We start from the raw sequence: 25,609 nt of genomic DNA on the forward strand, positions 1-25,609 counted from the left end.
TAGGATTGTTAGTCTGTTTGCTTCTCCTCCGATGTGAGGTTACTTGTGAGGATTCTCAGGCTCTTTTGCATCCCCAGTGCAGCTGGGCGAAGAGGCCATGTTGGGTTAGGAACCCTGCTGTGTTGTAGATGCCACTGTGCTCCCGACCCTTTCCTGGGCCACAGCATTTTGCAATTTAGAACATTTGTATGTAGCCCTTCCTTATTTGGTTGCCTCCGTGAAATTCTGTGGGCAGTTTTTCTTTTGACCATTTATTTTTCTTTTTTCTGTATTAGCAGCTGCTACCAATACCAAAGTAGAAGCTCCCTTCTGCAGCTCTCTGACTTGCTTCTTTATGTTTGTCCCTGGATTCTCTTTCTATTTCCCCAGCATGGGTGTTCCCTGAGGGGCTGCCTCCCTGTGAACATAAAGATGGCAGTTCACAAGCCAAGGAGAGAGACCGCAAACAGTTCCTTCAGCCCTCAGAAAGAACCAACCCTACCAACACTTGATTTTAGACTTCTAGCATCCAGAACTGTGAGACAATATATTTCTGTTACTCTTTTTTTTTCATCATTTCTTTTTCTTTTTTTGCAGTATTTGAAGCTCCTACCAGGCAGCTTCCTTCTGCACCTTTCTGGCTGTTGCTTCTTTAAATTTGTCTCAGCTGCTCTTCCTGATTCCTAAACATGGGTGTCCCCTGAGTGCTGCCCTTTGCCATGTCTCCTTCTATATTATTTCTCACAGAGATTTAGTCTGCTCCCATGACAATGATTGCCTCTTTTTATAGGTAACCCTGGCCTTAATCCTGGGCTCCAATTCTGGATTTTTCTTCAAGTTGAGTGAACATCTTCACTTTGGTGTATTAGTTTGCTACAGCTGCTGTAATAAAGTGCCATAAACTAGGTAGTTTAAGTAACAGATATTTATTACCTCATAGTTCTGAAGATGAGAAATCTGAAATCCAAGTGTTGTTAGGGTTGGTTCTCTCTGAGGGCTTTGAGGAAAGGATCTGTTCAGGCCTCTCCCTTGGCTTATAGGTGGGTGCTCTTCCTGTGTGCATGTCTGTGTCTAAATTTCCCCTTTTTATAAAGACCCCAGTCATAGTGGATTAGAGACCACCTAATGACCTCATTATAGTTTGATGACTTCTGGAAAGACTCTTTCTCCAAATAAGGTCACATCCTGAAGAACTGGAGGTTAGGACTTTAACATACAATGTTGGGAAGACACAGTTCAATCCATAACACTTGGATATTTACTCATATCACACATATTTCCTGCTACATGCCAGGCGTTGGTCTAGGCCCTGGGAATATGGACATAATGAGGCTCAGTCTCTTTCCTCTTCATGAGTAGAAAAGATAAGAATAGATTTGCAATACTATATACAGGAAGTGATCCCATAGATGACAGATTCTTTTGAGGATACCTTAGTGGCACACCTAGCCCTGACTGGCTGAATCAAGAGTGACATTTCAGAGGAAGTGATGCTTATGCTGGATCCTTCCCAGTAGGATGCAATACTGGCTTATGCTGGATCCTTCCCAATAGATGCAATACTGTGTAATTGCTCTCCCTGCTTTTAAACCACACCCTTAGTTACCCAGCCCTGGATTCCACCACCCAGACAATCTTTTCAAAGCACCACATTGATTAAGACATTTCTCAGTTGAGAAACCTGTAATGACTCCTCATGGTCAACAGAACTAACTCTAAAAAAATTATTTAGCCTGGCTGGCCTTTGGTTCCTCCAGAATCAGGCGCCACCACTGTAATCTACCTTTCCTGTCTTGATCTTGCTATTGTTTCCATCCTTAGCCCTGTATGTTACCAAGTTGTAGTAACAAACATTTTGGAGACACATCTGCAACTTTTCATAATCTCATGAAGCCAGGATTTTTGTTTTGTTTCCTACTGTATCATTGTCACCTAAAAAAGTGTTTGGCCTATAACATATACTTCAGAATATTGGTTGAATAAGCAAATGAATTTTCTCTACTTGCAATGCAGGCCTCTCCTTTCTCTCAGCTGTGCACATTTTTGCCCTGTTGAAATTTTATTCCCAGGGCTCAGCTCATGTACACTTTCCTCCATTATGCCTTTCTTCTAGGTCACATGTGGATACAGATGTGACTCTTCATTCCTAAAGACTTTTGCAGTCTGTGTGAACTGTTTGCATGCCCCTGCATTCTGCTTCGCATTGTAGAAATCTGAGTAGGTGCCTTTTACCTGTCAGATTCAGTTGTTTGAATTTAGGAACCATATTTTAAAAATAATATTGTGTCTTGCTTAGCACTTTCTTGCACAATAATAGATGCCTAAAAGTTAATTTGTGTTTGAGGAGAAAATGAATGAGAGGAGTATTTTGTATTTGTTTCAAAAAAGTGGGGAAGAAGGCCTAAGAAATGGAGCATTTGGTCTGTCCCTCTTGCTTTCCCTTATTTTTCTGAGTTTACAACATTTTAAAATTCATTCAGCAGATATTTCTTAAGCACTTGTTCTATTCGAGACTAGGACTATTGAAGTCCTAGCACTTAAATTACAAACAAGAATTAAACTGCCTTTGGGGTACTTATCACTTCTTCTGATAGAGAGACTTCCCAGTTGGTCCCAGTGGTCACTATCATCTGTACAGTTTTTAAGATGCTTTTCTTTACTCACATTTTTTCATCCCAGAGTCTAGACTCTTTGCACATGTTGAGGCTGCCTGAGAGTAGGGCCCTTGTCTTTATCCTCCCATTCTGCACTGCCTAGCACTGAGCTTATACTTGATGGCAACTTCAGTGGGTCTTTTATTTCCCCTAAAGATTCTCTGACTCTTTTCTAAGTTTGCCCTGTCTCTCCAATTATAGAATGATGAGTTAGGACCAGAGACTCCAGAAGGATACTGATTGCTCTGCTTAGATTCAGAGGCCCTCTATTATCAATAAGAGTAAAAATAAGCACAATTAAGTAGCACAATGTTTAGCACTCATGCTAAGGTTTTTACGTGAATTGTATTTTCTACTGGGGCCTGTTGCTATATCATTGGCTTCTAGGACTCCTTCATTTCTTACAAGTTGTCATGTTAACATGTTGAGGTTGGTGAGTGAACATCTAGTTTGTTTGCCTCTGCTCAAACTCAAGAGTCATGATTATACTGAAGAGCTTGTGCCAAACAGAAATGGAATCTGAATTACTTTGGTGAGTCATGCACATATATTATCTTTTCTAGAGGCATTTAAGTCTTAATAAATCCCCTTACGAAGGGAAAATGAGGAAGTGAAAATTGAGATGAAATAATGGAGTAGTAGGGAGTGGAAAGGATGGTAAAAATACTTGTTTTGAGGTTCTGTTTGATGTGGAAATGACTACTCTTAAACTTGATTGAAAGACAGGCCTGAGTTAATTCATATAGAAAATGTGGTAATATGTTCTATTATGTCATTGTTATTGGGGGATGGGAAACATCTATTTTATTTAAATATGTTGTATACCCATCAGAACAACATGAGTTCATGGAAGTGATATAACAACAATTACAAGTAGTAGCCCAACCCTATGCTGTCTGTGTTTATAGGTTTATAGTGTGTTATGGGTATCAGAGAGACAATGGCACAAGATACTTCTAAATAGCAGGTATATAATTCACTAACAAGTCTTATATGGTGTTGCAAAGTATGTTTATCAGGCATACTTAACATATTCACTTATTAATCATGCTTTGTTTAAACGAAAATCAAGATTAGTTTATCCTGAGCACCTATCAGCAGGAAAGGTAGAGATCACTTGGATAGGCTCAGGCTGTCAGCTTCAGTTTATACTTGAAATGACACTGCAGAGTAATCTCTGTGTCATGGCTACAGCCAACATTGTCTCTCAACCTTCCTTCTTCCATGTGAGCTACCCACTCTTCTTCCTTATTCTGGGATTCTCCTTTCTCCCTGAGGTCATGTGCTTCCCCTTGTGACTTGTGGGATGGGATGGGATGGTAAATATAATGTAGATTAACCAAGAAATCACTGCAGTCCCAGTGTTGTTGTTGCTGTTTTCAGTGCTTGGTTTAAATGTTGGCATGTGATGCAATTCTGGGAAGGGACATTTAAGGGCCTCTGGAGGAGCATTGAGAAGGATTTTGAAGCTCCCAAAAAGAGACACAAAGAAGTTCCCTTTCACTGCTCTAAATAAAGGTGTATGAGAATGTGCTATTTGGAAGGGATGCTACTGTCTTTTTTCCGTAAAAATGACAAAAGAGAATTTTGCCAACTCAGGAGAACTGCCATATCTTTGGACTTCTTGTACTATGAGAAAACATATCCCCTTACTGGTTAAGCCATTATGAGTTTTCTGTTACTTGCAAATGAAAGCATCTTCCCTGATTCTGTAACATTGCCATTTGAAAAATAGAAAGTTAGGTGTTTAGTATCTTTGACATTTCTTCATCAATTTTGTTTGCCTAAATGACAAGGCTTATGGTCTAATTTTCTGTAATTTACTAAGATATAAGATATAGTAGTGATTTTCTCTTTCACAGATACTTAGGAACTTCAAGCAGTCGTCCCAGATATAAAAGGTTAGTTTACATCCTGGATATATGTGCTGATTCAAAGATCTGTCCCCATATTTCACATCTCTTGTGAGTTCTTTTGAAATCCTAGATTAATCTTTTCCAGCATTGATTGCACCTCCTATTCCTGCCCTTCTTGACCCAGATGCCTTATCGTTCCTGAGTGACCTTCTTTAACTGAATCCTTTGTCACGTATTTTATGCCTGTTGCTCATGTTTTCATGGGTGTCGTCATGTCTGAGAATGATTTATGAAGCATTAAGAAAAGATTCTCAAACCTGGCCCATCAGAATTTTCCCAAACATTAACTGAATCCAAATCTCTCCCTGGGTGATTCTGATTTTCAACCAGGTTTAAGAACCACTGACATAAGGGATATAAAAGAAAAATTGTACTGACCCAATCCCATACCTAAAGTAAATGGTTTCAAATCTCACTTGACAAACTCACAAGTCTGTATTAGAGTCCTCCAGAGGGACAGAACCAATAGGATATATGTATATACATATATATAAAAGAGAGTTTATTAGGGAGAATTGGCTCACAGGGCAAAGTCTCAACAATAGGCCATCTGCAAGCTGGAGAGAGAGAGAAGCTAGTAGTGTGACTCAGTCCAAGTTCAAAAGCCTCAAAACTAGGGAAGCCAACAGTGCAGCCCTCAGTCTGAGGCCAAAGGCCTGAGAGCCCCTGAGAGGCCACTGGTGCAAGTTCCCAGAGTCCGAAGGCCAAAGAGCCTGGAATCTGACATTCAAGGGCAGGAGGAGATGGAGTAAGCGTCCTGCAAGGGAAGAAAGACTGAACAGACTCAGCAAGCTGCTTATCCTTCCTTCTGCTCGCTTTGTTCTAGTTTCTTCATTTTTTTTTTTCTTTTTTTTTGAGACAGGATCTTGTTCTGTCACCCAGGCTGGAGTGCAGTGGCACGATCATGACTCACTGCAGCCTTGACCTCCCGGGCTCAAGCCATCGTCCTGCCTTAGCCTCCTGTATAGCTGAAACCACAGGTGTGCGCCACCATGCCTGGCTAATTTTTTAATTTTTTTTGTAGAGATGGGGGCTCACTTTGTTGCCCATGCTGGTCTTCAACTCCTGGGCTCAAGTGATCCCCTTGCCTTGGCCTCCCAAAGTGCTGGGATTACGGATGTGAGCCACCACACCTGGTACTCTTTAGGGTTTTCTAGTTGTAAGACCCTATTGGCTGCAAGGAGACACATTAACTTCTTCCTTTCTGATTTGGATGCCTTTTTATTTCTTTTTTGCATAATTGCTGTGGCTAGATCCTCCAGTCAGCCCTTCACATCTGTGGGGGATTGGTTACAGGACCCTGCACCAAAATCCGAGATTCCTCTAGTCCAGGCCAGGCATAGTGGCTCATGCCTATAATCTGAGCACTTCGGGAGGACAAAGTGGGAGGATCACATGAGCCCAGGAGTTTGAGACCAGCTCGGGCAACATAGTAAGACACCCATCTCTACAAAAAATAAAAAAATTAGCCAGGCATTGTGGCATATGCCTGTAGTCCCAGCTACTCAGGAGGCTATAGTGGGAGAATTTCCTTAGCCCAGGAGATCAAGGCTGCAGTGAGTCATGATCATGCCACTGCACTCTAGCCTCGGTGACAAAATGAGACCCTGTCTCCAAATAAATAGATAAATAGGTAAAACATTTTTAAAAATCAGAATGCTTAATGGTGTAATACAGTTGACCTTCCATAACTGAGGATTCCACATCCACCAACAGTGGATTGAAAATATGTACAATTGGCCCTCTGATTCCATGGATGCAGAACCCATGAATATGGAGGGAAGACTACTATGTTGAATAGAAGTGGTGAGGGCACAACAAAGAGGTCATTCAAACACGCAGTGAGATGGTTGCCACCTGCAAGCCAAGAGAAGAGACTTCAGAATGAGACCTTATCTTGCTGGCACCTTGATCGTGAACTTCCAGCCTCTAGAACTGTGAGAAATAAATTTCTATTTTTTAAAACAAACAACAAAAAAAGTGGTGACAGTGGGCATCCTTCTCTTGATCTTAGAGGAAAAGCTTTCAACTCTTTACTGCTGAGTATTATGTTAGCTTTTTATATATGGCCTTTATTGTTTTGAGGTTTCTTCTAAACTTAATTCATTGAGTTTTTATTATAAAAGGATGCTGAATTTTGTCAAATGCTCTTTTTGCATCGATTGGAATGATTATGTGGTTTGGGCTTCCATTTTATTAATGTGGTATATCACATTTATTGATTTGCATTTGTTGAACCATCCTTGTATCCTAGGGATAAATCCCACTTGATCATAGTGAATGATCCTTTTTATGTGCTACTGAATTTGATTTGCTGGTATTATCTTGAGGATTTTTGCCAGTATGTTCATCAAGGGTATTGACCTGAAGTTTTCTTTTTTTGTAGTGTCCTTGTCTGGTTTTGGTATCTGAGTAATGCTGACCTTATGAAATGAGTTCAGGAAGTATTCCCTCCTCTTCATTTTTTTTTTGAAGAGTTTGAGAAGAATCACTATTAGTTATTCTTTTTTTTTTTTTTCTTTTTGAGATGGAGTTTTGAGCCCAGGCTGGTGTGCAATAGCGTGATCTCAGCTCACTGCAACCTCCGCCTCCCAGGTTCAAGTGATTCTCCTGCCTCAGCCTCCCGAGTAGCTGGGATTACAGGCATGCACCACCACGCCCGGCTAATTTTGTATTTTTAGTAGAGACGGGGTTTCTCCATGTTGGTCAGGCTGGTCTCAAACTCCTGACCTCAGGTGATCCGCCCTCCTCGGCCTCCCAAAGTGCTGGGATTACAGGCATGAGCCACCACGCCAGGTCTATTAGTTATTTTTTAAATGTTTGGTAGAATTTAGCAGTGAAGTTATCAGGTCCTGGACTTTTATTTTATGGGAGGTTTTTGATTACTGACTTGATCTCCTTACCCTTGTTGGTCTGTTTAGATTTTCTCCCGCTTCATGATTTAATCCTGGAAGGTTATATGTTCTAGGAGTGTATCCATTTATTCTGGGATATGTCGGTGTATCATTTTTCACAGTAGTTCTTATGATCCTTTGCATTTCTGTGGTCTCAGTTGCAATGTCTCTTCTTTCATTTCCAATTTTATTTATTACTATTCTTTCTTTTCCTTTGTGCAGCTAAAGGTTTGTCAATTTTGTTGAACTTTTTAGATAACCTGCTCTTAGTTTTGTTGATCTTTTTATTGTTTTTCTAGTCTTTATTTCCTTTATTTCTACTCTAATCTATATTATTTTCTTGCTTCTGCTGACTTTTTCTTTTTCTAGTTTCTTGAAGTGTAATGTTAATTATTTATTTGAAGTTTTTTTTCTTTTCTATTATAGGCATTTAAACTTCCCTCTTAGAACTGCTTTTGTGGCATCCCATAAGTTTTGGTAAGTTGTATTTTCATTTTCATTTGTCTCAATATTTTTAAATTTCCCTTTTGATTTCTTTTTTGACCATGAGTTGTTCAGGTGCATGTTGCTTACTTTCCATGTATTTGTGAATTTTCCAGTTTTCTTCCTGTTATTGATTTGTAGTTTCACACCATTGTGATAAGAAAAGATGCTTGATGTGATTTTAGTCATCTTAAATTTGGTAAAACTTGTTTTGTGGCTCAATATATCATCTGTCATGGAGAATGTTCTGTGTACACTTAAGAAGAATGTGTATTTTGCTGTTGTTGGATAGAACGTTCAGCACATGTCTGTTAAGTTCATTTAGTCTAACGCGTACTTCAAGTTCAATGTTTCCTTATTTATTTTATGTCTTCATGATTTATGCAATGTTGAAAGTAGGACATTAAAGTCCCCTACTATTATTGTATTGTAGTCTCTCTCTCCTTTCAGATCTATTAATCTTTGCATTATTTTTGGTGCTACTATGTTGGGTACATATGTATTTATAATTGTTATATTCTCTTGATGAATTGACCCCTTTATCACCATATAATGATCTTATCTCTTGTGACGGTTTTTGACTTAAAGTCTATTTGGCCTGATATAAGAAAATAATTTTTTTTACAGCTTTATTTTTATTTCAAACTTTTATTCCTTGAGACGGTAGAAAACTATTTTAGTCCACTTTAATCTCTAAGCACCTCCCCTCCACCCTCAGCAAGTTAAAAAAGCTTATGTAGTATCAAGGTAATTGGGAGGAGGAGCCCTTTAATCCTCCATGTTCTCTGTCTACATTGCCATCCTTTGAGATATCCAGGGTCCCATCACGTCTTTGACCACTTGTGCTTGCAGATCTGAAGAGATGTATGTTGTTTCTACTTTTATGACTCCTTCATTTTCTATGGCTCTTCTGCAATACTTCCGTAAACCCAGAAAATCTGAAAGGTTTCTCAGTTAATTTTGAAACTTTATTTGCCAAGGTTGAGGACACGTATCTGTGACACAGCCTCAGGAGGTCCTGACAACATGTGCCCAAGGTGGTCGGGGCACAGCTTAGTTTTATACATTTTAGGGAGACATGAGACATCAATCAATGTATGTAAGAAGTACATTGGTTTGGTGTGGAAAGGCGGGACAACTCAAAGCAAAGGCAGGAAGACTCGAAGCAGGGAGGGGGCTTCCAGGTCACAGATAGGTGAGAGACAAAGGGTTGCTTGCATTCTTTTGAGTTTCCGATTAACCTTTACAAAAGAGGCAATCAGGTATGCATTTATCTCAGTGAGCAGAGGATAACTTTGAAAAGAATTGGGGGCAGGTTTGCCCTAAGCAGTTCCCAGCTGCTTTTTCCCTTTAGTGACTTTGGGGACCCAAGATATTTTCCGTTCCCACTTCCATGCCTATTGGGGATGCTCAGAAGTCCTTGTACTGCTCTTGCACCAGACTGGAGCAAAAGAAACTTTCTGTGGCTGCCTAAAGTCCCATTGGCCACTTGTCCCAGCTCTGCCCAGGCAATAGTGCCTGACCTCTCCTGCTCTTGCCTCCTGTTATCCTACCTGGCACTTCCTCAGGGCTTATTACCTTTCTCTCTGGGATCTGTACTAACTCCTTTCCTCGGACTCTCCTTCCCTCAAGCCTGAAGGATGCTTTTCTGTGCCAGGAGGCATGGGCACCTCTTGTCTCTGCCCTGTGTTCTGTATGGCTAAGTGCCTAAGCTTTTGTAACCCAAAAGCTAAGACAAAACTTTCTTTGCTTTCTGCTGTTCTCTTTTATTTCCAAGGCAGTGTGAACAACCTATTCAATGGAGAGAAATGGCAAAAAGAGAATGGAGGGTGATACATAAAATACCAAGGAGAAATGTGGGTTAATATACATGAGCCATCAAAACAAAACACAAAATCCTGTGTAGTAGGTGGAATGGACATGTATTTTTGCTTCTGTAATGTGTGTGTGTATAGTGTGTATATATTGCCGCATACACACATGCGTATGTGTTATAATTAACAAATTTCAAAATTTGTCATTTGAAATAATTTTTTACTGAGGTTGTTCCACATTCTAGGTTTGCTTCCTTTTAATTGGAGTTATAATAAGTGACAATTCCAGCAGATAAACTATTCTGCTGGAATATATACATCGAAATGAGTGTTTCCTCAAAAATATTCACTTCAGACTACTATATATCTTTTCCACTAATATTGCCATAGCCCCAAACATTTCCCAAGTTGTTTTTGGAATTGTTCTTGTTTTATAAACCATAAGCTGAAAATGTCCGTAGTAAATTACTTTTTCATTAAACCCAGCTCTATTCCCCACCCTTTCCCACTTCATTGATAAAAATACAGCTCCACTTGATCCATTTACCTCTAAACCAACCTTAACTTTTGATTAGTTATGAACTTGTTGTGTAGAAGCAGTAGGCAAAGATTTTTCCTCCTTTAAAACCATTTAAATGAAATTCTGAAAAACTCAAGTTGATTTTTAAAGAAAAGCTCAAAAATTGTTTTGATGACTGTATCACTTACACAAATGTGTAATTGCCAAAGTGATTACGCTGAAGCAAACTTTTATTTGAATGAATACATGTTGGTAGCTTCCTTTAGAACAATAGTTCTCAACTTGGGAGGATTTTGCCCCACAGGGGACGTTTGGCAATTTCTGGAAATGTTTTTGATCATCTCAACTGGGGACGACTTGTTCCTGGCACTCGTGGATGGAAGCCAAGTTGTGGTTCTAAATGTCCTACAATAATCAGGACACTTCCCCACAACTAAGAATTGTCTGCCCCCAAATATCAATACTGTCGAGGTTGAGAAATCCTGCTTTAAACAAATACTTTTTAGTCATCCCTCATGTTTTAATATACTTCAGAGCTGCTGGTCACTTTCCTCCAGCCTCAGCCTCTTTGAGATTTTGTTTCTGCTAGAGTATAAAGGATGGGGACGAGAGTGGGGAACCAGTTCCAGTGAGAAAACAGATGAGGAAGGAAATACTAGGAAATGTGTAGATTAATATCTAGGTGGAAGTTTCCCTAGCAACCTTTGAATTCTTACTAAGAAGTTTATTACTTATCTCAGGGATTTTTCCTGCCAAAGATGGTAGGAGCAGAGACTTCGGGCCTCTGATTTTCTAGGGTCATAACCCAGAGAGAGACTGTCTATGCAATACCGTTACCGTGCGTGGATCTTTGTTCTTAGAGCTCCCAAGATGGCGGCGGGCTGCTCCCAAGATGGCGGCAAGCCTTTTGTTCTCTGACCTGGGGTTCTTGGCCTCACAGATTCCAAGGAATGGAACCTTGGGCCATGCGGTGAGTGTTACAGCTCTTTTAGAAGCCATGGGTCACGGAAGAGAACCGTGGAACCTAGCGACTAGTGTTCAGCTTGGTTAGGATGAACCTGGGCACTTAGCCATGCAGGAACAATGACGAGCCTCTAGCCCGATCGGGAGTGGCAATGGGCGCCTTACTGGATCAGAAGCACAGTGGACACCCTGCCGGATCCGGAGGGTTGGAAGTCAGTGGCGAGTCTCTGACATCGGCGTTCAGCCATGGTGGATGGTGAGCGAAAGTTCAGCTTGAGCCAGAACAAACATGGACCAGAAGAGTGTGCAGTTGCAAGATTTAATAGAGTGAAAACAGAGCTCCCATACAATGGGAGGGTACCCAAAGGGGTTGCCGCTCCCTGCTGGAATGCCTGGGGTTTATATCCCAATCATTGTCCCTCCCCCGTGCTCTCAGGTGATATATATGATTTGACTATTTCTTTATCTCCTGCTTTTAGCGTAATTTGTATTTTAGTGAGCCCTCTTTACTACCTGATTCATTGGGTGTGAGCTGAGTTACAAGCCCCGTGTTTAAAGGCCGGTGCGGTCACCTTTCCCAGCTAGGCTTAGGAATTCTTAGTCGGCCTAGGAAGTCCAGCTAGTCCTGTCTCTCAGTACCTTCCTCTTGGGGAGGCTTTCACCACCCTCTGAGCTGTGATCCCACTGCCCCATTCTGACTCACATCTGGACTTCCCTGTCCCTGTCTAATCAGTCACAGTTAGCTGCCTTTGCCTTTTTATTCTCCACACTGCTTTTGCTCAACAGCTTCTGCATTTGAAGGCATGTTCTGATCTGTTCTTTATTAAGGATTTATTATTTCTGCGGAATAGCCTGATTTGTCCTGTACCCTTCTCCTCCCTTACTCTGTACAAGGGTAAAGTTTCAAACACCCCATCCCCTATATGAGGCCAGACAAATCTTCCCATAGGAAGGTTAGCATTTAGTTTTACCCTGCAGTCCCCAGTTCCACCACAGAGCTCCATCCCTATTGTTGGTACCTTCCTGCAGTTCATTTCAGTGTGTGGTCCCTTGAGCAGCATCTGTGGCTAGCCAGTTCTGTTCTTCCAGGTTTGTCCCTGATATCTGATTCCTAAAGCAGAGATCAGTGGGGAGGCCAGAACCTCCCAAACATCAAAAGAGAAAGAGAAAACCATATGGCTGTGTTCCTGGATTAAAGGTATGCCCTAGAAAGCCATGTGCTGGTTCTACCACTCCTTTCCCTCAGGTACAGTGTCTCCAATGTCTGTTGCAGAATTAGAATAAATCTCTACATTTGAAAGTCTACCTGGAAATGGTTGGCCATGATTTCTGGGCTCTTGTCTGGTGCTTCCCACTGCAAGCACATCTGAGGTCCCATCCTCATCTGAGTGAATTCCAGCAAGATGCTCTCCCAGAGTTCTGCCTTCTGATCACTGTTGAGATAGACTTGGGCAAAAAGGACAAAGTGACCAGGTGCCCAGGCACACTGTGTATGTTCTGGTATTAGGTCTACATCATGCTAATGTAGGCAGCTTGTGGCTCTGAATAGTCTCCAGGTAGGTTGCCCTATGGGAAGGGATTTCTGCTCTATGAAGAAGGCGCATTTCTCATGTTTGAACCTGACATCTTTAATTTGGGTCTAAAGAGGCAAATTAAGTCACTTCGTTACCAAATGACCGAGTTGTCATGTGATACTATCAAAATCAAGGAGCACTATTCATGGGGCAGTTGCAGACGTGGGGCAATGAAACACCAGCACCAGTACTCATGAGTGAGCTCCTGTTTACTCTACTCCTGCCATACATTTTTCAGGCCTTTGGAGGCAGGCTGAGCTCTGACTGTGAGCCTTAGCTATTCTTCTGAAGTATCTCTCTTGTTTCTTCCACCCTTAATGGAGGGGTGGTGATTTTTCTACTGCCTTATAATCTAAGGTAGCCCCAAATTGTGGGCCACTGCTTTCTTGTGATTACCTTCCTCTCAACCTCTCAATGTCTTCATTGCTGAGCTCTGATCTCTAACAACTGCTAAAAATATAGTCAGGTAGTGTTATGGTAAAATACTTCTTTTTTTAGTGTACTTTCTTCTTTTTCACCATCATGGGTCCCAGGACTTGGATATTGTATGCAGCTGGCACCTCTTTATTGTAGTCTTACAAGTAGATCATTTCAGACAAGTCCTCTGAGAGTCCTCCCAGAAAAACTACAAGGATCTCTTGCTTCTGTCCTCTGCTGCTCACTTTGTAGGAGGTCCACATCCCCTTAGCAGCAGGATAAGACGTTACCCTTGTTTAGAGTTTTAAGTCTCTGCTTCATTTCTTGGGTATCAGGAGTCTGTCAGATTAAAGTTCTGATATTTGGTGCATCCTGATATTTGGTGCCTGCTAGCTTAGGGCAGTGTTGAGCTAGCGCTTTGAAGATGCTGGAGTTCAGTCTCATGAGTCCATTTTTCTCCCCATGGCTTCCAGGTCTGGGCAAAAAAAATTGTAGCAGTATTATCCTATTTATGAATTACCACTCTTCCTTTGAGAAATTGCATGTTCATGTTACCCAAATATGAGATGAGTTTCTGAACCTCTGTGGCATAACACCAACCTCTTTAACTACTGCATTGAGAGGTACAGTGGGTGCTTGTCCAAAAACAATCTGAACACCAAAGCTTCCTGTGACCCATCTTGAAGGGCCTCCCACTCCTCAAACTCTTGATAGTATCTCTTCAGTCTTCTCATAATAGCTCAAGCAGTTAACCAACTCCCTGCTCCAGCTCTCTGCTCCATGAAAAGTTTGTGTGGACCATGTTGAGACTATGGGGCACCTCCACTAAACTTAGGCCAGCCATGATCAGACCTGGGATGAGGCAGGGATGCATCAAGGGGATAGGTTTGTAGATCATTTTTAGTCTTCTCTATCCAGTTCTCTTGTGCTCAATAGTCTGGTGAGCTTCATTCATACAAGAGCCTTGATTTTTAAGCCATCACCAGGTCTGAACTTCTTTGCCATCAAATATTCTAAATTGTCTTTTCGGGTCCTGGTTCTGCTGTTAACTAAAGGATATCTCTACTACCTATACACCTATACCGCGTGGAGTAAATTGCTCCCTCTGATTTTTTTTTAGAGATGGGGTCTTGCTGTGTTGCCCAGGCTCAAGCAGTTCTCCCACCTCAGGCTCTCGTGTAGCTGGAACTACAGGCACATGCCACCATGCCAGGCTTGCCTCCTATCTTTATGTGCCCATTGTCTAGCAATCAAGTGCCCATGATGAGTCATGGTAAAAGAAGGCAAAGATATGTCTGGGTCTAGTCTAGGGGTATCATTATACTTGCAATATAATTCAGTTGTTAACAGTTTTCTAAACCAGTCAGTCCCTACAATGTAACATTGGCATCCAGTCCATCACTCTCAGCTCATAAGGAAATTCTCAGTAGTTTGTGTTCAGTTCCAACAAGGTAAGGGGGATCAGGTTTTTCTGTTGTGCCCCATCCCTGTGCAATTGTGGATGTCCTTCTCTTCTGGTGGGCCCACAAATAGTAAAGACTATGGACAGGACAACAGATTATCTACAAGCAGTGGATTAGTGAGAGAGGAGTCCACACTCCAAAAAGCTATGGTTACTGGATCTTTTTCATAACTCTGTAGTCCTTCATCTCCTGCTGGCTTTGATGACATCTACTCCTGCCTCATCCAGTTTGGGTTCTTCCTCTGCCTTTCCTCCTTCCTTCGTCTCAGTCTTGTATAGTTTTTGGGATTGGAGAAACCAGCTTTCTTGGCTGCCTGTGACCTGCATTAGAGTGTGGTTTCTTTGAGTCTTTGTGCTTTGGTGAGGACTGGGGAGGGGAAAATGGCCTATGTGGAGGCAGTGAAAGAAGAAGAGGAAAAAAATCGCACAGATACAGAATAATACTTTGAATTCTAACCCTGCCACGTGGCTTGTAAAACTAGAATATTTCACTCTGATTCTGAATAACTTAACGAGCATTATTTCAGTAGTTTAATTTTGAGACTAATGGGTCAAGGGCTGGTATATCAGTGGTTAAGGTGAGGGGGAAATGTAGCTTTTTGTGTGGTCTCAAACACTCATACTAAGACAATTGGAAGACATAAAGGGAAGAATCATACAATCTGTTATATGCTAGCTCTTAAAGTAAAAGTAGTAGAGTTTTTTCTAGATTTGTTCCATAAACTGCCATTTAACTGTACCAGGTAATGAGATGGCCAGATGTTTTCCTACTAAATTGGCACAACTTAAAAAAATATATTTTAGATTTAGGGGGTACACGTGCAGGTTTCTTACAAGGGCATAGTGTGTGATGCTGAGATTTGAGCTTCTATTACCCTTGTCACCCATATAGTGAACATAGTACCTATAGGAAGTTTTACACACTGCATACTCCTCTCTCCTTTCCTCTTCCTCCTCCCCCATTTTGAAGTCCCCAGTGTCTAATCTTTATGTCTGTATGTACCCATAAATTGGCACAATTTCTCTCTCTAAATGATAAATGGCTGATTTTGGCTGGGTGCGGTTGCTCACGCCTGTAATCCCAGCACTTTGGGAGGCTGAGGCAGGCGGACTGCTTGAGCCCAAGGAGTTTGAGACCAGCCTGAGCAACATAGTGAAATCCATCTCTACAAAAAATAAAACAATTAGCTAGGCATGGTGGCATGCTTTGGTAGTCCCAGCTACTTGGGAGGCTGAGACAGGAGGATCGCTTGAGCCTGGGCAGTTGAGGCTGCAGTGAGTCAAGCTCTCTAAGTGCACTCCAGCCTGGTTGACAGAGCCAGACCCTGTCTCAGAAAACAAAACAAAACAAAACAAAACCAAAAAAACAGACCAAAAAAACCACCCTAAAACTAAAACAAAAGGATAAGTTTGATTGAATGCTCATTTTAAAAAATCAGATTCTGTGCTACAAACCTTACAAATATATATTATTTAATATGGTTCTCAAAACAACTCTATGAGTTAGTTTCTTTTATCTTGGTGGGTAATTAATGGAATTCCCATTTTACAGATTAGGAAATTGAGCTGTAATTTTGCTGGAGTCACACAGCTACTAAATGGTGGGATTGAAAAACTAAGGTTGTTGTGAGCCCAGAGCCCCTGCTCACAAACCCACATTACACCTTTGCTATAGAGATGAGAGATGATTTTTTAGGAAAATAAAGAGTCCAGACCGACTCTGGCAAGACCCTGGCATCACCACAGCCAGTATTGAGTCTGAACTCAGCTGAGAAGACTGGGTGTATCAATACAGAGGCCATGCTGACATGCCTTCCTGGACTTGGAGAAATCCTCTGGAGGGGATGAACTCTTAAAGAATTTAGACAAAATTTCTATTTTGGGTGTATCTGCATATGTGTATTTGTATATGGGTTTTTAAGTAGGAATGTTCCAGTAAAGGTACAGCTGATTTTATTCTTTATTTTTAGATAGGTAAAATATCCATATGAGCCACAAAACAACAGTATAAAATCTTTCTTCCATTCCTTCAGCCCAGTTTGTACCCCATTCCCTTTTTCATGTCTACCTCTTAAGAGTTCCTTTTATACAACTACGAGTAAATGTAAAATTATATTCATATGACTTTTCTCCTTTTATATGCAAGGTCATCATTTTTAAATTTTGTACTTTCTTTGTTTTTTTCTTTTCTTTTCTTTTTGAGGTAGTGTCTCGCTCTTGTCGCCCAGGCTGGAGTGCAATGGCGCAATCTTGGCTCACTGCAACCTCTGCCTCCCAGGTTCAAGCGATTCCCCTGCCTCAGCCTCCTGAGTAGCTGGAATTACAGGCGCCTGCCACCATGCCTGGCTAATTTTTGTATTTTTATAGAGACAGGGTTTCACCGTGTTGGCCAGGCTAGTCTCGAACTCCTGACCTCAGATGATCTGCCCACCTCAGCCTCCCAAACTGCTGGGATTACAGATGTGAGCCACTGCGCCCAGCTCTTTGCTTTTTCCAAATAGTGATTTATCTTGGAAATATTTCCATACCAGTACATGGAGAGGTTCTTCATTCTTATTTACAATGTCGTAATATTTCATGGTGTTAAATCTGTTATCACTTATTAACCAGCTCTCTATTAGTAGACATGTGGGTTGTTTCCAGTCTTTTGCTCTTACTGATGCAATGAATAAACTTGCATATATGCCACTCTGAATATGTGTATGTATTTCTACAGGATAAGTTTCTAGAAGTAGAAATGCTGTGTTAAAAGTATGCATTTATAATTTTGACTGATAATGGCAAATTGTCCTCAATAAGAGTTACACTAATTTGTACTTCCACTAGTAATGCATGAAGAGAGAGAATTTCCCACACTCCTGCCAACACAGTTAATGGTTGTCTGGATTTTGGCCCATTTGATAAAAAAATGTTTGAATTTTGGCCTATTCAATAGACAAAAAATATTGCAGATTATTTAAATATGATTAGTTAAGCAACTTTTCATATGTTTGAGTGCCACTTGTATTTCCTTTTCTGTGAACTTTGCCCATTTCCTATTGACTTAAGGTCTTTTATCAATTTCTAGAAACTTGTCGTATATTAGGGAGAGTAGCCCTTGTCTGTGATATGAATTGAACATATTTTTTACTGTTTGACATTTATGATTAAATTTGTTAGCCTTCTCTCATGTCTTCTGAATTTTAGGTCTTAGTTAGTAAGGCCTTTCCCACTACAAGGTTATAAAAGTCTTCTACTATGTCATCTAGTGATTTCATGGTTCTGTTGTTCTTACTTAAATATTTGCTTTATTTGGAGTTTATCTTGGTTTATATTATAACACTCGGATTGAACCTTTTTTTCTCGGATGGCTGTCCAGGTGTACCACACCATTTAGTGATTAATGTCTGGTAATTCAGTGCCCAATCATTGGAGATGCCACCTTTATCATATAGCATATGCCATATATAATTTTACCTATACTTACGTAAGTAAAATGGCTTTACTTTAGAATCCAGAGGGAAGTCTGAATTTTCTTGTGGGAACCCTAGAGGATTTTTTTTTTTAAGACCAAGTCTCACTGTGTTGCCCAGGCTGGACCAGGCTGGACCAGGCTGGACCAGGCTGGAGTGCAGTGGCACAATCTGCTCGCTGCAGCCTCTGCCTCCTGGGTTCAAGCAATTTTCCTGCCTCAGCCTCCTGAGTAGCTGGGATTACAGGCACCCGTCACCACGCCTAGCTGGTTTTTGTATTTTTAGTAGAGATGGGGTTTCACCATGTTGGTCAGGCTGGTCTCCAACTCGTGACCTCAGGTGATCTGCCTGTCTTGGTCTCCCAAAGTGCTGGGATTACAGGTGTGAGCCACTGCACCCGGCCAATTTTTAAAAATCATGGTAAAATATACCTATTATTTTCACCATTTTATATATATCTTCATTTAAATGGTTACCACTTTAAACATTTTAAAGTGTGAATTTCCATGGCATTAAGTACATTTACATTGTTGTGCAGCCATCACCACCATCATCTCTAGAACTTTTACGTGTTCCCACCACATGGCTTTGAATCAAATACACCAGTAATTTTATGACATACCATTCATTTGGAAGGTGAGTCCTGATTTTACAGATGTTAAAATACGGTAAAATATACATCTTAGGTGTATTTTAGTTACTAAAATATTTAGTTACTGAAATATAGTTCTCAATTTTCAAGTGTATTTAGTTTATTTCTGAACATTCTCATCTATTACGTTCGTTTCTCCATGTGCCAGTGCCACAGTGTCTTAATTATTGCAGATTTATAATATCTTTTAATACATAATAAGGCTAGTTTCTCCTCACTGGTCTTCTTTTTCAGATTTCTTTCTCCAGTTATTCTTGTCTATCTGTCTAGATAAACTAAGCAGCTTTTCCTTGGATATTATAGACCTTCCTTTCCCTCTTTCTGTCTCTATTCTATTTAAATTATAAAAATTTGCATATAGATGACTTTATGAGGCCTGAAGATGAGCTCTAAGTCTAGGATCAGTTTATCTTCTCTGAAAGTTTGTGTATCTCTTGACTTTCTTCTCCAGGGTTTCTGCTTTAGCTTTGCCACTTCAAGTGCAGTCCGTTCCTGAATTATGTTGTCAGCATAAAAGGGAGCTGCTCCTATGAAAGTTCTTAGACTCATTTACTGCTTTTGAGTCTTGTACATAGAATATTAGTCTTTTTCAGTGATGTTAGCAGTGTCTCTAGAAGGATGGGAAATCCAAAATGTCTGCAACTGCATCAGGGTTTAAAGTAATTTACTAATGCATTTGCCTTCAGTGGGAGTTTGTTGTCTTGCCAGTTATTCATATTAAATTTTTAGCATTTTAAATAATGTATTACTATAAGCTTGACTTTATTTGCATTTATAGATTATAAACTCATTTCTGTTTTATTTTACTGAAGAACCCATTAAAAGAGCCAGTAAATCCTGTGGAAAATGGCCTTCAGTGATCTTACATCGAGGACTGTGCATCTTTATGATAATTGGATCAAAGATGCTGGTGAGTAACCACATTTCCTAATTGAGGTTCATCCTTCCTTTTTATGTCAGATTCTCATATTTAATAGGATTTCACTGGAACAGAATGAGAGACTTTGCAACTTAACAGTCCCTTATTACTAGTTAACGAAGAAGAAGTGCACAGGTTTCATTACAGATATGTACAAAGATGGAGCTACACAGATGTTCATTACAATGTTTACAGTAATGAAAATAGCCTAGATATCCAGTGAAGGGAACTGATCAATAAATGATGACTCATTCTAATTTAGTAGCCATTAAAAGTGATTTTGGAAGGACAGTGCTCTTCAGCCTGATTCTTCCCTAATGCTCCTGAGGGAAATTACAGTTAATGCCAACTCTTTTTTTTTTTTTTTAAGACAGAGTCTCACTCTGTTGCCGAAGCTGGAGTGCAGTGGCGCAATCTCAGCTCACTGCAACCTCCGCCTCCCTGGTTCACGCCATTCTTCTGCCTGAGCCTCCCAAGTAGCTGGGACTACAGGCACCCACCACCACGCCTGGCTAATTTTTTGTATTTTTAGTAGAGACGGGTTTCACTGTGTTAGGATGGTCTTGATGGTCTTGATCTCCTGACCTCGTGATCCGCCCGCCTTGGCCTCCCAAAGTGCTGGGATTACAGGCGTGAGCCACTGCGCCCGGCCACTGCCAACTCTTTTGAATGAAAGAGTTGCAGCCCCCAGGAACCTGTCAGAGTGAACAGGGAACAGAAAAACCAGGGAATGACTGCCTGGGACACCTCCGAGTGATTCTGATATGCCTGCCTTTTACCTTTGCCCATTTATTTTAAAAGTCAGTGTTTCAGAAGACATTAATGCCATAGCAAGAAGTTTAAAATATGTTAAATGAAAGCAGCTTATAAAATACTCCATACATTTCTTTCATGGGGTTTAGCAGTTATCTCTGGGTAGTAGGATTATGGGTAATTTTTATTTCCTTAGTTATATTTGTCTACATATTTTTAAATCACAACAAATATGTTGTGTTGCTTTTATAACCGTTTTTTAAAGTTTTAAAAGCAGAACAAAAGTAAAATTTCAAAAACAAAGAATCAGAGCATCTTAGAACTGAGATGGATCTTAGATATCATCGAAGCTAATGCCTCATTTTACAGTTGAAGAAATGTGACCTCAAAGTCAAGGTTAGTTGATGGCAGAAAAGACTAGAACCTATGTGTTCTGGTTATTAGTTGTAGTACTCTGGTATTTAACATTTGAGTTTATTTTTGAGATATTGAGCTATACATACTCACCACCATCACTACTTTAGGTTGATTCTTACCTATCAACTAGAAATTGCAAGTCTACCAAATTCAGGAAGGAAATGCACACCTCTTGGCACCTACCACAGATGAAATTATAGTCAAATTTACAACGATTTCAGCAAAGATACACTGTTTCATCATTTGCAGCTTTCTCAGCAGACTACTAAAGACCAAATTTATCTCACTAAAAATGTTCCCAACAGTTTTTCCTTTGAGGAATGCCAAGGTTCTTTGTAAGTATCTCATAGAGAGAGAAGCTTCACTGTGGTAGGGGATACATAGTGACTATGCCTATCTTTTCTTCTTGCTTTTTTGTCTTAGTTTTCCAATATATGTAATGATACACAGAATATTCAAGTTTCTTTAGGGGTCATCCTTCTCTGAAGGTTTACAGTAGTTCTCATAAAGTCAGTATTAATTTAAATACTAATATTTTCATTGCTTTTCAAAGAGAGGTGTGCCTTGCTACATGAACTCTCACTATTTGAACTTAGGAACCAAGTAGATTTGGGTTTTTGAAGTAAAGTTATTTGGAAGAACAGATCTCTTGGTATCCAATTCTTGATAGTCACTATCCCAGATACAAGAATCCAAGAGACTCAAATAATCAATATGCTAACTCAAGAGCTGAATAGATGTAGATAATAATAAATATCTATGTAGTCCTAGAAGTTAAAAATGCCTTAATATGAACTTCTTTAGAATTCCACTTCCACTTTTATCCACGGATCAACTCCTTAATTTTTATTAGGAATACCTACATTGAAATTGCTGAGTAAAATTAGATTAGATGTGGAGTGGAGGCCTGACAACAGCATTGCAAACGGTGCAGGGAAGATGAGGGGAGAGAGGCAGGGAGAAGGCAAGGAATACTTGTATTTGAAGTTATGCTCATTTGAAGACTTGGGAGGGGAGAGAGGATATGGGGATTTGGAGTGAGAAGACCTAGATTTAAGGTCTGACACTGCTGTAGCCCAGCTGGATGATCTTGAACACGTTATTTATTGGCTGTGAGTCTTTGTTTCTTTATTAGCAAAACATAAGTGAGAATAGCATCTACCAGCTACCAGATAACATACATGAAAGTGCTCTGCTGTTTCGGAAGTATCCCAACATAAAAGAGTGGTGCTGGTTGTTACAGATGATAGATTTCATCTGAAAATACTCTTCATATAGCATATACTTTAAAATTGTTTTCTTTACATAATTTTTTTCCCAGGCATGGTCTAAAAGGGTTAAAATGTTTTCTTTTGAGATATACAGCTTTATGAAAAACGCTGTCAGGCATAACAGGAAAGTTTTTTCCTTCTACTTAGTGTAGTATTGATCTCTGAGATCCCTTAGGAATCATTTTTGGCCATCGTAGTCCAGTTTTAGTCTGCTTACCCTGGAAATGTCTGAACTTAGGATCAAGGGCCAAGAATTTCAAGTGTATTCTTGGCTTTAGCCCTAACCCTGAGTAGCCTAAGGAAACTAACTGATATTCATTGGTTTTCTGATTGCTAGAGAAGTAGTGGTCATGCATAGTTATTTCATGTGGAAAAATTCCACAGCTACAGAAGAAAAAATGGTTTAATTAATACTTAGCTATAAGAAGATTTATTTGGATTCTTAGATGTGAAATATGAGAGTTTGAAATAATGCTATGGTAGCATTTTGGATTATGGAGAAATGAAAACGTTTTTAATGTTTAAAATACAGCTTTCCTTGCATTTGATTAGAAATGATGACTTTTCAGACTTAGTCATGATCCTTTTTTTGCAAGAAGATGGAGTATGAGTAAGATTGCTGCCATTCTGAAAGTTTAATACTTCAAAAAGTACTTAAGGTACATGTTTGCTTTTCCTTCCAGCTTCTTCATTTCATTGGTACTTGGAATCTTAAAGATGTACTCTTTGAGCCAGTACCTGCTACTTAAGAAGAGAATACTCTCTTAGAAGCAGCTGATGGAAAAGCCCATTAATATTCTATGTATGTGGCATTCTACTTTCCCTATGCTCTCTCCCTGGGACACTCTTAGAAACGAATTATTAAGCTAGTAATAAATCAGAACTTTGGTAATCATTGGGGTATAGACTGTCAGACAGCCTGCCTTCCCATCCTCTGCTTCTATCATGGCTCTACTCATGACACTTAAACCAAATCTGATGCCAAAAAGAAGGTACATGAAACATCCCCCACCCCATTAGCCTTTTGTTTCTGGGGAAGACAGAGCACCTCATGCCTAACCCTAACTTTTTCAACTTATGTAATGATACAGGGAACATTCAAGTTTCTTTAGGGGTCATCCTTTTATGAAGGTTTATAGTAGTTCTCATAAATTCAGTATTTAACTTCAATACTAATATTTTCATTGCTTTTCAAATAGAGGTGTGCCTTGCTACCTGAACTCTCATTATTTGAGCTTAGGAACCAAGTAGCTTTGGGTGCAGTTTTTTGAAATAGAGCTGTTTGGAAGAACAGATCCCCTGCTATCCAACTTTTGCTATTCACTATCCCAAATGGGATCATAAACAGAGTCAGAATTAACTTTAACTGTCACCCAGCAGGTGCACTGATACTCCCTGTAACATGCCCACTACCTTACATGGAAGTGGACTCTCTATTCAGAAAGGTATAACTGTTGCTGAGAGAGAAGGCCAGAAAAGTGAACAATGGCCAGAGTCATGGGTGTCATCCTAATGATTTTGTATTTTATTTGCTCAGTAAGGGAGAGCTAATTTAAGCAATTTTATTTCTCAGTAAGGGAGAGCTAATTTTATCAGAGGAAGAATTTTAGGACTTGATTTTTAGAAAATGAATTTGACAATTGCGTGGAAGACCAATGTAGCAGATTGGATCAGGAGGCAGTGAAACCATATAAAAGACTATTGAAGAGTACCTAGTGAGGGGTGCTGTAGCCCTAAATACAGGTGAGGAAACTTGGTCTCACACCAGACCCCTAGCTCTTAACTATGACAGTTCATCACGGTCACCAATTAACAAATTGTTGGCTGCTGACAAATTATAATTACATATATTTATGGGGTACAAAGTGATGTTGTGATATATGTATCCAATATAAAATGATTAAATCAATCTAAATAGCATATCCATCACCAAATACTTACTTTTTTTGGTGAAAACATTTGAAATTTACTTTTTACAATTTTGAAATATACAGTATTATTAGCTCTAGTTATCATGCTGTGCAATAAATGTCAAAAAGATATTTCTTCTGTTGAACTGAAACTTTGTACCCTTTGATCAACATCTCCCTATTCCCCCAGTCCCGTGGCCTCTGGTAACCACCATTCTACTCTGCTTATATAAATGTGATTATTTTAGACTCCTTTATAAGTGATAACATGTCTTGCCTTTTTGTGCCTGGTTTATCTTACTTAGCATAATGTCTTCCAAGTTCATCCATATTGTCACAAATGATAGGATTTTCTTTTTGAAGGCTGAATAATAGTCCACTGGTTATTTCTATCTATGTATCTACAGGTCTGTAATTCAGAAAGGCATAACCTTAGATTGACAGGTATCACATTTTCTTTATCCATTCACCCATTGATGGACACTTAGGTTGATTCCACATCTTGGCTATTATGAATAATGCTGCAGTGAACATGAGAGTGCAGATATCCCTTCAATATGCTGATTTCATTTCCTTTGGATATATATCTGGAAGTGAGATTGCAGGATCATATGGTAATTCTATTTTTAATTTTTTATAGAACCTTCATGTAGTTTTCCTTATAGCTATAGTAATTTACAGTCCCACCAACATTGTACAAGGGTTCTCTTTTCTCCACATCCTTGCCAATGCTTGTTAGCTTTTGTCTTTTTGATAACAGACATTCTTACAGATGTAAGGTTATATCTCTTTGTTTTTTTAATTTGCATTTTCCTGATGATTAGTGATGTTGAGAATTATTTTCATCTATCCGTTGGCCATTTGTCATCTTTTGAGAAATGTCTATTGAGGTCCTTTGCCCATTTAAAAAAATGGATGCATAGAAACCGTGTCCTAGGATTCTGATTCAATTGGACCAAGGTTGTTTTTTGCAATTTGACTTTTAAATACTGCAGAGGCAATTTGGCTGTGCTAACAGAATTGAGATCTGCGATAATAACAGTAGCAAGCTTATTGAGCACTTAGGCTCTTTACATATAGTAACTCAATCAATCCTCTATGAAATACATGCCTTTTAATGCCCAATTTGCAGATGAGGAAACTAAATACAGAGAAGGTGAGTCAATTGCCCAAGGTGACATAGCGAGCCAGTGGGAGAACCAGGATCAGAATGCAGACTGTCTGACTCCAGAGTTTTGCTGAAATAGAATTTCTAAAGCTTGGTATTTTGTTTTATTATTTGCTTTGAAAATAACATCCAATTAAATTAACCAGTGTTTCCCATAATTATTTTTTATCTGTAGAACTTGAAAGTCACGTACAGGACTTAAGGTGTGTGCTGAAAATATTAAATTACGGGAAAAAATTATTTATTTTAAAATTATTTTATTCTGCTTCCTGAGCCAGCCCAGCATGCTTTTCCTGGCTTGTTTTCTTTCTACTGCTACCAGAGGAAGAACAGAGAAATGATGTCATTTGATTTTTCCCCCTCCTGAGTCAATGAAAGAATAAAATAAAAT

The 25,609-nt window shown here is 39.7% G+C and overlaps 1 protein-coding gene across 9 annotated transcripts in view; it reads left to right on the top strand.

Moving 5' to 3' along the window:
- Positions 1-25,609, top strand: part of ELOVL7 (ELOVL fatty acid elongase 7) — a 92,380-nt gene that overhangs the window by 37,144 nt on the left and 29,627 nt on the right. For 2 of the 9 annotated variants that reach the window (XM_034960053.3, XM_034960055.3), the window contains exons 2-4: positions 4,496-4,534; positions 7,870-7,920; positions 19,593-19,690. The exons of 1 other annotated variant lie outside the window; for it this stretch is intronic. In XM_034960053.3, the coding sequence (XP_034815944.1) occupies positions 19,627-19,690 (64 nt within the window). In that variant the 5' untranslated portion in view covers positions 4,496-4,534; positions 7,870-7,920; positions 19,593-19,626. Of the gene's footprint in view, positions 1-4,495; positions 4,535-6,761; positions 7,921-19,592; positions 19,691-22,822; positions 22,943-25,609 lie in introns of those variants that run through there. 6 more of the 9 variants (XM_034960052.3, XM_034960054.3, XM_034960057.3 and 3 more) reach the window with 4 other exon arrangements.

Source organism: Pan paniscus, chromosome 4 (assembly GCF_029289425.2).
Source record: "Pan paniscus chromosome 4, NHGRI_mPanPan1-v2.0_pri, whole genome shotgun sequence".
Taxonomy (NCBI): Eukaryota; Metazoa; Chordata; class Mammalia; order Primates; family Hominidae; genus Pan; species Pan paniscus.